The 13,769-nt window shown below is 35.5% G+C and overlaps 1 protein-coding gene across 3 annotated transcripts in view; it reads right to left on the reverse strand.

Annotated features, from left to right (window-relative positions):
- The window catches only part of GALC (galactosylceramidase), a 37,985-nt gene that overhangs the window by 21,255 nt on the left and 2,961 nt on the right, over nt 1-13,769 (reverse strand). For 2 of the 3 annotated variants that reach the window (XM_035327490.1, XM_035327488.1), the window contains 4 exons: nt 13,486-13,549; nt 12,333-12,446; nt 10,320-10,459; nt 7,873-7,911 (listed from right to left, as the gene is read on the reverse strand). In XM_035327490.1, the coding sequence (XP_035183381.1) occupies nt 7,873-7,911; nt 10,320-10,459; nt 12,333-12,446; nt 13,486-13,549 (357 nt within the window). Of the gene's footprint in view, nt 1-2,524; nt 2,653-7,872; nt 7,912-10,319; nt 10,460-12,332; nt 12,447-13,485; nt 13,550-13,769 lie in introns of all 3 variants that reach the window. The other variant, XM_035327489.1, reaches the window with a different exon arrangement.

Below are 13,769 nucleotides of genomic sequence, written 5' to 3' on the forward strand. Positions count from 1 at the left end.
TACTACGCTCTTCCGATCTTAAGCGTAGTACGTAATATATATATATATATATATTTGTAATATATTCAAGTCTAATTGCATAACAGCTTATAAGCCTTTAAGAAAGATCTTGCCAAAAAGCCAGGCTTTGTTAAACTCTGCAAACCAAATCCACATCTAACACAGAAAAGGTGGTACCAAGCCATAAGTAATACATCCTGGGAGAAGAGTAGTAGGAATATATATTACACAAACACAGAAAAAGCACTGATCAAAATAACATAGGAAGACAGTAGTGAAGGCAGTAATGCAAACAAAATAAGGAAGCGTAACACACAGTTTAGGACACGAGCTAGCTAAATTACAATTTTCTTTTATTTCCAAGCACTTTATGAGTACCAAGTTAGTTATTTGATTTAGGAACAGATAAAGGCTTTTTTCCTTCGTCTAAAGTAATACCTGTTTTTCAATGTCAACTGCTGCACCTCATTTGTATGAAATAATGGCAAGCAGTACGTTCACTAAGACCACTCCTTCCACCAATGAAATTGAAACACACTGAACAATAACAGCTTGGTAGCCTTTGTTCTAATTAGAAAATATTAAGTCCTCTATCTTTGAAACTCAGCAAGATTTCAAGCCAGCAGAGAACAAATATGAAGGTGGAAAAATGGAAAAAAAGAGCAAAACCCTACTGTCAATATACCTTAGTTTACAAAGGGCATTTTAAGCAGGGAACTGTGGTATCAGATTAAAAAATTACCTGATACAAAAAAAAGAAAGGAAAAAGAACATGAAAGGAAAACCAAAAAAAAAGTAAGTATCAAATACTTTTTGTGGATGGATGCCAAAGCAATCATTCCATTAATTTCTAAACAAACAATATAACTTTAATACCAAATTTCCACTTCAAAATAGAAGAACTGTAAGACAAAGTCACCGAGAGGGTTCTACTTGCAAAGAGATTACAAAACAATGTATAGGAAAGGACTTCAGCGAAAATAATATAATACTACTCAAGAAAACAGATTCAATAGCAGATTTTGCAAGCAACTAGACAGATATCTACGAGACATACAGACACAGTGTACTTTTACCAAGTTTATGAACTTGAAGGACAGATGTGTAACTACTATTATCTTTTTCTAGGTCAGCAAGAACTGCTTGGTAGTTGGTACCTTAAAGTCAGTATTGGCTGAAAAACATGGTGTTCTTGTTTTGTAGCCTGTGTATGTAGCTGAATTTCTTAATAGATAGCACTACTGAAAATATTCCTCTAACTCTTCATTCTGGTCAGTGGGGGCAGGGGAGTTGGGGAAAAACACATATGTTCAAGAAAAATCTCCACAAATAAGAACGTTTATCTCTAAGAGCATTTCATTAGCATAGAAATCATAACTAGAATGTTTCCTAAAGCAATATGAACTTGCTGAGGTTCAAGTCTTGGCAAGCCAGAAATAAAAACATACAATTTTTATTTTATTTTTGGAACCAAGTTAGTTATACAACACCAGCATTATAATTGCTATTTCTATAGAAGCTACTTTCAGGTGATCAGTGTTTATAAGCTCAGCTCATACAAAAGCTGTTTCTTTATGAAATCCCTGCTTAACAGGCTTGCTGTAACCTTTGCACCATAAATCAGTTTAAACAGTTATCAGTATATCACAGATCCTTACATATAAATGAGGACAAACAGTACGTTACGGACCACAAGCACATTCTTATCACAGTAAGTGTAGTAACAGAGGTAAGGGAGACAAATGCAACACAAGTGAACAATTTATACATGTAGAGTTGATTACCACTGTAAACATGCTATAGCTTTGAAAAAATCTAATAGTTTCGAGAAATCAAAGCAAGCAAGAAAACAAGAGCAACAAAATGAGTATCAAGTCAGTTGATAAAAAGCAAGGTAGAAAGTGTATTAGGGAGAAAGCGTGCAGACAAATAATCAAGTTGCCATTTGTCAGAACTGCAACAGTGAGCACTACTACCTGCTGAAATTGGGATAGGTTGTATAGATTGAAAAATAAACTTTGGATGTTACCAGATGAAAGAAACAAGCAGTCTTCTACCCTTTCAATGTGATCAGAAAAATCATAAGCAAAGGGTCTATAATAGGGAATGCTGCAATAGTAAGAACTGCCATGGTGAAAGTTCAAGCTCATCTGAAATTAAAAGTTTCCAGACCAAGAGTTCCATCCTAAAGTTCTTTCTGACTTTGAAGATGCACTTGGAGATTAGCTAGCAGTCTCCTGTCATTTGCTAGTGACAAGGTAAGAAGCCTAAGATCTAGCTCCTAACTCAATATTTGAAACAAATGATGGAAAAATTACAAGATCAACTTAGACATGCACTAAATTGAAAGCTGGGAGAAAAACAGGAAAGAGTAGTCAGTCACCACTGTACATGATGATTTCAGAACTGGGAATAACTAGGAAGTATGAAATATGACTACATGACTTCTCAAAATGGAGATGAAGATTTTAAAGAAACAAAGCGGTAAGTAACGTGTAACATTCCTCCCTTCTCCCACACTTACCCGACTACCTGAACAGCATCATTAAGATAGGGATCAACTACCAAATCCTTTGAAATGTTCCAATCTCCATCCGCAGCGATGATGCCAACGTTCCTTAGACCCAGTCTGTCCAAAGACTGTCGAAGTACCTTAGTAACAGATAACACCACTTAAAGCGCAGCCCTTCATCAGACGTGCAACACGAAAATTTAAGACTGTAAACAATTTAAAAAATTGAAGGAGCAGTCAGTGGAAGCATCTGTTATTAACCTTACTCTGAAGCCAAGTTTTCACTTCTCATATGGGAGCCACAATTACAACCACAATAAAGTTACTGATAAGTATTTTTAACACTGAAGGGTTATCTCTGACAGTCAGATAGCCACACAAAAATTAGGCTGGCTGGTATTATAAACATGTTTTAAAACTCAATGCTCAACTTATATATATACATATATATATATATATATACACATATATATATATAGATATATATATATACATATGTTTTCAGTAGCTTCCACCTGCAACTGCATCTGGGAAAGGACATAAGTGCACAGCCTAAAATACTTTCTTCAACCTTAGATATATAGGGATTATGTAATATGTGCTGTATGCATGCATACATAAGGAAGATTTTTCCAAATCATTTGAAGATCAGTAGGCATGAATCCTTAGATTCTATAATTTCTTATAATAGACCTCCACCAACATGCAGGCGAATAAGAGAGCATTTCTGCCTTGACATGCAGTCAAGACATGGACCCAAAGCAAAGCTCAAGTGTTGGTGACAAGCAAGCCTAGATCTAAAGGATACTAAACTTGTTAATAACCTTTCAGCAAGAAGATGAGCAATGAAGTTCTGTTCTTGAAGCCTTCAAAGCATAAAGCTTACTAAAAATTCATAATAGTAGAAATATTTACTGTAAAGTCACTGTAATTTGAAACTTTTAGCATGAAATGTTTTATTGAGTATCCCTGATAATTTTAAGATCAGATGCTGCAAGAAGCTGTTCGCAAAAAAAGCTTTTCCACTATTTAAACAATATAATTCTACAACTGATTCTGTTTTTAATAAGCATTAGTTTGGTAGAGGTTTTTCATAACAGCAAAATCCACAATGAGGCTAGATGGATGCTACAACCTTGTATCAATTTAATCATCAGGCTGCACCCAGTCTTCCTCTTACAAACTTGGCACAGATTAAAGAGTAAACACAGAGAAGTTTTATCTATTTAGATTTTGTTCCTGATAACCAGTGTGATGGTTTTCAGAATTCTTCAGTAATCAGAAGAGATCAGAGGAAAACATACTAAACATTTCAGAAAACCTAAAACACTGCAAAACGTTAGATCTCAAGGTCTACTCCCCAATATTTGTCAGATACCTTCTCCTACATGTGACTGCAGATTTTCCATTTCTAGCCCCAAATATTGTAAGATACTAAGCACCTGACTAGAAGAGAAGATATTGCCAGCTAAATGGTAACGACACTTTCAAAGTCTATATACAGGTTTGACTCGACTGGGGTAAAGAGATTATGACTCGACTGGGGTAAAGAGAAGATGCACATGTAGACAAAATCTTCTTTATCAGAAGCGTCAAGATATTAGTTAGCTAACAAAAATCCTAAGGAACTGAGGTATTTGAAGATGTTTCCCACAATACTTTGCTAACTGATGTCTAGAATCAAAACAATGTACTACTACAAGTAGAAAAACTACTAGAAAATAAAAGTAACAGCGATCGATCCACCTGCAGTAAAGGAACTGAACAGGATGAGACTGCAAAGATTTATGAACTGGGATTCAGAAAGTACTTCCACAGATATAATTACTTTTATTAAATACATCATGGACAAAGCACATCCCTTAAATTTGTGCAGGATCCAAAGCAAGGAGGAATTTGACAAATTAGAACAGTCCAAAAATTATTTTTATTCACTCGTAAATAACTGATTTAGTACAAGTTGCACCAATAACTACTGTATACTACAAAAGTAAACAAAGTCTGGTGAAATGGTTCTAAGGATAATGGTGGTTCATCAAAGGAGAAATAGTGCCAGCGTACTGCAAGGGAAAAGGTAAGTTGTACTTTTTTCTGAACAGTGTATTTATAGATTTGGATTCTTTCCACCTATTCCACAGCAGAGATGACAGATAAGACTTAATAAAGTATGACCTACAAAGAAGATTGTCATGACTGGTGCTGTTTAACCTAGAAGATAGACTGAGGGAAGACGTGACAATATTCAAAATCTAAATGGTCTTTGAAAGAAGAAGGACATCAGCAGCCCTCTGCAGCAGATGGAATTAAGACAAAAGATAACACCCAATGGACATACAGCAAGATTTAGTAGGTTAGACATTCAGAAAAACTGCCTAATCATAAAGATAGCTCAGCAGAACAAAATGACTAGAAATGTTGCAGAATGTCCATGTGAAAAAATAAGTACCAAGGACACAGAACTGTAGACACATAATGTACTCCACAATAACATATGCACAATGGTGTCATGCCAGCCACCCCAAACCCCAGTACAGATATTTGTATAAAGATACTCATTAAATTTTAGGGTCAATTTAAGATGACAGTATTTAAAAATATAATTGGAAGAATTTACAAGCCACAGAATCATTGCTTCTCTGTTCTGTTTCTTCTATATTGTAAGAAACATAAGTGGATGAAGCAACAAAAATAATTTCATACAAGTAAAAATTTAGCAAAATAACCAAGAATTTAAGCTGATCTATATCATGTATTTGCCATTATAGAATATGTTTGCTGCACATTTTAGTAAGTCTTTTTAAAATGGCTGACTGCAAACAGAATAATTGATTATAGAATAGATGCCACACGGCAGCACAGAGTAAGAGAACAAATGATAAAACAGGTGTAAAATAAAGCATTATATCATTTAATGGGGTGAAGGCTGATACTTTTCAATGAATATTTTGGTGATTTTAGGATCAAACTTTAAAAATATAGCTCTAGAAGCAAAAAGTTGTCCCAATTCAATAGTCTTAAAAAAACTAACATGTAGAATGCCTCTGCTCTAGAGTTTGTTCTCCACATTCTCCTCACATCTGGAAGCCAAGGCAAATTAGAAAGCATCCAGGTGATGTTGCAGAAGACTGAGCAAAGAAGAACCTTTCTGTTTCAATCAGGGATATAGCGAAATAAAATGAGTATTTTATTTATAATAAGATCTGCCTTCTCTCCAATTATTATTTTTACAAAAGCTTGTTTCATTGACTTTCCTAGCAATGTATCACCTAGGTAGTGAACAAATAAAACTTGCAGCTCAAAAAGCACATTACTCTATCTTCTATCCTACTTGCATTGCCTTATTCCAGACTGTAACCAAATGTTTTCAGTTCTGTTTGGTTTTGCTTTTGTAACATAGGTACTGAGCAACATCAGATTTCTACTTAAACAGCCCAGGCATGTGCATTTCCCCCTGCTTCCTACCAGCAAAAATTACCTACAATTGTAATTATCCCGTAGGAGACTACTAGTATCCTCAGATTTTTCCTTTAACCTATACCTTATCAGTGAAGGACTTTTCTTTCAAAAAAAGAAAATCCCAGCACCCAAATTCCTTGACACTAAATAAGGCAGAGAACTTCTAGTTACTGCATTCTGTTGTTTTATTTTGTTTGTTTTGTTATAGAGATAGCCCTACAAACACTTTTCCTACATTAGAAAAAAAAGCCTATGGCTTGTACTAAACATACATCAGGATGACATATTTTAAAAGGATTCTAAACACATACCCACTGAACAAGTTTGGACAGGAATTTAAGCAGCTTCACTAACAAAATCCACAAGAGTTTTGCTACTAGACATGCATGAAGAAACAAGACAACTTGGCACAGATACCAAGATGTTCTATGTCACACTTTAGTGCTTTTGCAAAATCCATGCCAGAGAAAATGCATGTCAATAAAACTAGTGCCAAACATTTGCGTCCAAAAGGAACTAATGGTCTAGACTAACTTTCACAGGCTGTTACGAGATCACTTTAATACAATTAGTTGTGAAATGAAGCATAACTAGCAGAAGTTGGTCTAAGATGTGATGAGTCTTAGAAACTAAGTTGCTTTGCTGGCAGTGAACCAGGTAATTCAGTTTACGATACACAGCTGATTAACATATCTGTTAACAAGAAACCCATAAAAAAGGATAAGGTGCTTCTCTTTGTCTGTACCAGGTATAATGCCAACAGTTCTCTGCCAGGGCTTCCTGACCTCCCTCATTCACAGCAGCTTACAAATCATATGAAATAGATCTGAAGCTACTCTTCTACTTATACACTAGGAAGGAAAAAAGGTTTTATAGAACATGCAGTTTTCAGGAAAAGGCAGCATTTTATGAAAGCCTTATGAAAGGGTGTGCTTCGGCCCCCCCCCCCCCTTAATGTAATATCATGTTTGACTGTTGTACACCACTTTCTGTACTATTCTACTAAAACTAATCCATGAATGAAATAATGACACAAGTTGCCAAGGTCAAATGACATGACTAACCTTATCCTGTGCACACAAACCATAACAACTGTAACTTTTCTAATAGCCATTAATTGAATAATTGGGCAGATGGGACCCAATCTCTGCTATGTTCTGCAAGAAAAATTGGTATTTTTCTACACACTCAGTTCAACTCTTATTTGCTTTTAAAAAGCAGTAATGCAATTGCTTCTTAGCCTTGAAGCAGCAAGAAGGAAGTGAATATAGCAGAAGCTTATACTTAACTTTCTACTTCAACATAACTTAAATAGAGGCAAGCTTCCAGAGAAGGGTATGTGGGGAAGGGAGCAGTGATAGCTTAGTGATACCTCAGTGTCAGTTATGTGAAATACCGTCTCTCTCCAATTAATTTCAAACATGAGGCATTGACTTTCGCATAGTTAAAATACAGAGATTTACATTATGAAAAAGGTAGAACAAAAAATACAAGAACTTGCAACTTTATATCAATAATCTAAGGATGTGATATCCACTTGAGTTTCACTAGAGAATTTTAAAGTAATGGTAGATCTGTGAATTATTTTATAGCTACGTTCAAGACAGTAGAAAGAAATTTGTATGATTCAACTGGAGCTTCCGTTAAAATGTTCCGCATATTTACCATACACTGACACACAAAGTTCAAAATAAAAGTTTCAGAAGAAAAAAAAAATCTAGAGAACTGATTCCATTAGCATCCTACGTCTGCTACTACTACATGAAAGGGTTTAGTAAATGAAGCAGTTGCTGGATTAAGGTCCTTTTTCTAGGCAAAGTCAGCAAAGCTAATCATTTACACATGATAAAGACAAACTTCAGAAACATATTTCAATTTAGAGAAGGAAAAAAAAAAATACATACCTTGATATATTTGCTATTAAATGCCCTTTCGTTCCATATCTATAAAGCAAAAAGTAAAAAACCATTTAGAGAAGTCAGGACAGATAACAAAAGATTTTATTTATGTATATATGAGATTACACAATCATTAATGAACTCCACAGTTTTAGTTTCCTAGAAGAAAGTGTTCTGATTGGTTCTGTTATAGAATTCTCCCCTGGATGGCTAATATGAAAGTTCCGAACAGCTGCTTGTTTTATCTAACTCTTGGACCTACTGCTTTCATTCTTCCTCTAATGCTGTGGGAGCTCTACAATGGTTTGCCACGTTACACATTACACATTATCAGCGTTATGGGCCTACAGTTTGTTAAAACTCATTGAGAAGAGACATTGTGGCTTCAAGGCACAGTCATACAGAATGGACCCCAGTCGCCATACACTAATACGGAGAGGTAAAATGACTCCTTCATCAAACAATTGCCTACAGTTTTAGGACATTATTCTGTGACACTTTGAATTCTTTGTAACTTCAAAGGACTACACTATACCCTTAGTTGAACACAAGAGAAACACAGTATAGTTTAACTAAACACACACAAAACAGTGTGATTTATGTTGCTCTGGATTACTATATTTTATGGAAAGGGTGTTTAAGCTAAACACAACCCAAAATTCAAGAGCAGGAATGTGTGTCTTTCTTTCTAACAAATGCTAGGGACAATGAGATGCCGAGTCCAATACCTTCTTACTTTTCCTGACCTGCAACATGAGCACTATGAATCACATTCACCAGTAAAGGTCATAAGTGTACACCTGCAGGTGTAGGTCACCCAGCTATCTACAAACTGTCAGTTTCTTCCAACTGGAAGATGTCTGCTTGATTTTGTGCCTAGTGAGTAGCCTGCCACTCAAATGTGCCAAGAGCTCAGTGTTTCTTGCTGGCTGGTTCTAGGCAACTCCTCACGATGTGCATCTTCTGTCTACTGAAAACTCTGTATAAATTAGAAGAATTCAGGAAGAATTGCAGGCTTGTTTCTTTGTAGGACAAAAACACCAAAAGGATATTTCTAGATCTTTCCACAAGTGCTAAGATGATCAGCTGATTTCTGAAGTTACAAAAAATTACTTACTGTGAGGCTCACCATAAAGTAAATAATTATGTGAATTGTATAGCACATGCTGCAAACCAGAATAGAAGTAAAGGCTAACAATTTTTTTTTCTTCAGTTTCTGAGCCTTCACAGACCTTACTCCGTTCCTGTATTTCACATAATTCCCACAAAGAAGACAATATGAACTGCCAGCACCCGGCTTGTAGAAGCAGAACTTCCTCTTCCTTAGAGGTATAGAACCCAGAAAGTCAATTGCAATGTCAAGTAACAGTAGAGCAGCCAGACATTATTCAAATACCTAATATGCAGAACTTACCTGGTTTTAAATTTTCACCTTGCTGTGCTTTTAGATTAGAAGGTATGTCCCATCCCACCCCCTCAAATTCAATTTCTAAAGCATCACTGTGCAACCCAAACTGCAAGACTGACAGAGATGAAATCAGCCAGCAATATCAAAGTGGACACATTCCAGAAGAGAGATACATCATACATACCTTCCCACATTACAGTGGAAAGGTCAGGCTTTTCTAGAGGGATGGGAACCATAACTTTAAGAGTTTCACTCTGGACTGCTGAAGTGATTTTTAGCTTTTCTGCAGTTCAACAACTCTCATATCAGAACACTTAGAAGCCCAAAGTAAGTGCTTCAGTAAGTGTAGTGCTTTTAAAGGAATCCTATCCAGACATTTTCTTAAGCAGAAGAAAAAAAGTGTTGAATCTCTGTCAAATAATAAATTTGAAATGTTCTTCCAGATTGTGGGCTTTTCCCTCTCATCTCCAAATTACATCTTTCTCAGACATTCACTCATGACTTCTATTTTGTTACACAACAATAAATGGAGCAGTTAATAATAGAGCATACTGTAACATGTGCACCTTAACCTACTCTAAATAATGGAAGCAAAAATGGAAAAAGTTGTAGAGGGGTGCCCTTCAGCAAAATAGTAACCATATTGTTTGCCAAGAAGCCGTGTTAGCTGACTCTCAAACTCCCAGTCCTAACTAATGGTTTTTGTTAGCTGGTTACCTCTGAAACCCAGGCAGAGCAAGCAAGGCAGGAAATTACAAGACCTAGTTTCAAACAGGTTTCAAAATCCTCAAATTCTCTGGTAATTTCATTCTAGAATTGGGTAGACAGGAATCTAGACATTTTATACTGTTTCAGCATTATAGTCTAGTATTGCAGAAAGACTGTAAACTAGCGTAACTTCTGCCTTTCTCACTGCAACAGAAAAAGCCAAAACTGCAATTACAATTTCTCATTCCTCTTTCACCAAGTAATCAACAAAGAGAAAAGAGCAAAAATCTTACAAATGAAGATAGATAAAATATACTGGAAATTGTGCTTTACTGACCCCAATATAGTCAATGTCCAGATCATGATACTGTTTAGCTCCTAATATCCAAGAAATAATATAGTAAGCAGTGACATGTGGATAGTCATAGGGCCAGTTTTCACCTTTCCCTATCCATGCTGGAAACGTCCAGGGTAACCCTGAAGAGAGAATAAAAACAAATGAATAAGATACTGAGTAACATGGACCACCCACTTAAGTAAGACTCAAGAGCAAACTGTAATTTGTTCTACCTAAATCGTAGAAGCAGATATGCCCTTCATATTCACATAGTTTCAATGAAGACAAAAAAACATTACTCCTTTTACAACAGAATATGCTGTAATATTAATGGTTTTAATCATAATTTATATATAATATTATATATTTTATATATATATATATATTATATTTTTTATTATATATATATAACATATATATATATTTTAAGCCAGGAACCCATCCCTTCCAGTACTGTAAGGAAGCCTACAGGAAATATCATGAATGACTCTTTATCAAGGAGTCCAGTGATGGAACAAGGGGGAATGGCTTTAAACTAAAAGAGGGGAGATTTAGATTAGAAATAAAGAAGAAATTCTTTGCTCAATGGGTGGTGAGGCACTGGAACAGGTTGTCCAGAGAAGTTGTGGGTGCTCCAGCCCTAAAAGCGTTCAAGGATGGATTGGATGAAGCCTTAGGGGGCCTGATCTAGAGGAAGGTGCCCTTGCCCACAGCAGGGGTGTTGTAATTTGACATTTAAGGTCCCTTTCAACCCAAACTATTCTATGATTACTAGAGAGCAATTGACTACATACAATATTTCTGTATATATGTATATGTTAACGTGTAGCATTAGTTCAACAGGTTTAACATTCCAAAGACTTTGGATTAACAGTTCATGAAGTTACAGACAAGGATCAATACTAAACACCAAAAATTGTTAAACCCCTGAGTATGAATTCCAGAACAAGTGATGATCAGATCATAATAGAGGAAGAAAGAACAGGATCATGAAAAAACATTTCCAAGTGTCAGCAGCTTTCTAGATCTTATGGTAAGACTAACAAATTAAACCCAGCCTCCTACATTTTCAGTTGACTCTGTGTAAGACACCACAAACAAATTAAAAGGCAAACCCTCTTCCCTTTATTGAGCACTTGATTTGAGGGAAAAGGCAAGTTATTAATAACCAGTCATAGATGGTAACCTTACTGTTTATCACAGTGCTTGTCTAAGAGAAGCTGACTGGCAGATCCTGTAGCAAGTCATGCCTTGGGGATGAATAAGGCAAAATTTGATCCCTGAATGAGAGGTAATTAGACACATAAGCTAGTAGCATACAACAGCTGGTGCCAGCAAAACTGTCATATTTTTGGAAGCTTGCAGGTACTTAAAGTAACCTTTATGCTTTGGTTCCACTTCTTTAGTAGGAGAAAGTACAGCTTTCTTATCTGAAAAGACCTTTTAACTTTTGCTAACTGAAATTTGAAGCGCTACCAAATCAAAAAAAAAGCATCAGAAAATTAAATAATCCTGTTGTTGAAACCGGAGTAAGTCTTCTTACAGCTCAACTATGTATGTATCAAACAAAGCAAAAGACAGAAAGCACTGTAATGGGGAGGGAAGGTGATAAGTTTGTAATAAAGACATATAATTGAACTTGGTGCATGGAAGATTTACAGATCCATACTTCTGTAAATTTACTTTATTCCTCCCAATTTTTTACTCTATTTATTATTCAGAAATTCACCCCTCAGAATAAATAGTTTATATTCACCACTGTGATAACCTCTAAGAATTAATGTCACTTGATGCAAGCAAATTATTAGAGATTCATCTCTCAGAATGATATGCTACTATAGCAAAGCAAAAAATACTATGTTTAAGGGAAATATCAATGCAAGATTACCAAAACACTAGAAATTCTCTACCTTGCCTACTGCAACATAAAAACATTTGTCCATTAAAATAACTACGCTAATTAAGGGCCAGATACGTTAGAAAAAAAAGCATACAAATCCTAAAGCAATTTACCAATCAGTTTAATTTGGGGGTTCCTTTTTTTAGCTTCTTTCATCAGCCACCATTCATAGCCCCGGAAGTAGTTCTCATCATTTTCATAGTGCATATGGGAGGGCTCAGTACCATCTAGGAAGGAAAGAGACAGGTAGTTCACAATTATCTTCTGTGTCATAAGCTGTCACACATTATAAAGTTTTCTGTATTGCTCACTGCCACAGTATGCAGGCACATAACTCTAATACGGTTCACACGTTCTTTGTTTTGCTTCAAAGCAAAATGAGTAGTGGAAGGGAACATGCAAGACCTGCCACCCTTCATTCTTAGCATATTAACTTAGCATAAGTTTTCATTTGTTTGTGTTTTTTTTTTTAAAAAATATTATGCCATTTTTTTTCTTTTATTTTTTTTGCATCAGAACGCGGTTAACTATTGAGCATTTTATATTCACAGGTATGATAATGCTAAATCTGTATTTAGGGTTATTTTGGTCTTAACAACTACTGGGAATGTTACAGGTTAGAAGGAAAAAACCATGATAGAAAGTATAATCAGCAGGTTATGTATAAATGCTGACATATAGAAGACATTATGAACTGTAATTTAGTTACTCTTACTTAGTTTTCAATAACAATCAGTTAATAACCACTTATTGTTCAGTTTCTCCTGTATGTAAATATCATAAACTAGGCAACTTGCACCAATAATTTCTTTGCTTGGCCACAATTGCATGTGGAAAAAAGTGCATACTGTCAGTCAGACAAGGACACTCCAGTCAAATGTTGCAGCTCATGGAACCAAAGAAACATAACTGCTTCTGATCAGCTGTCTTTGCATTTTCATGTTTTTAAAACATGTATTACCTAGCCCCAGAAAAGTTTTACAGTTTTTGTATTGCAAAACTAGTGTTTGAGAAATGCTCTGCAATTCAGAAAGCTTCCCTAACCTTGGAAGGAAAAAGAACTTGGTGTAGAATGCAACTTATTAACCATTATATTGTACTGAGAACTTAGTGTAAATTTCTCTTCTACAAGTTGGCAGACATTGTTTTTGTGCAACTTCAGTAGAATTACATAAAGTATCTGCATTTTTTAACTGAAGTGAAGCATGCAGGACATGTTACTAACAGCGCATTGCAATGAGAAATTAAACCCTGCAAAATCCATACCTGTTGATTGGCCATCGCCTCCAATCTCCACTTTGAGGATATGCAAAGAGGCACCAAAATTTGGCTAGGAAAAAGAAAAAGAAAGAGAGAAGTCAGACTATTGAAAAGAAATGTGAAACAAATAAGTGCACAGTTTTGAGGATGCTGGAAATTCAATACTTTTAAAATTATTTTTAAATGCCCATATCAGGTGTAATGTGAGATTACAAGAAATTCTACTTCCAAAGGAAACTGGTAAAGATAAATAAAAAATTATATTTAGCCAGTTTCACTGACTCTTGCAC

Source organism: Oxyura jamaicensis, chromosome 5 (assembly GCF_011077185.1).
Source record: "Oxyura jamaicensis isolate SHBP4307 breed ruddy duck chromosome 5, BPBGC_Ojam_1.0, whole genome shotgun sequence".
In the NCBI taxonomy this organism is placed as follows: Eukaryota; Metazoa; Chordata; class Aves; order Anseriformes; family Anatidae; genus Oxyura; species Oxyura jamaicensis.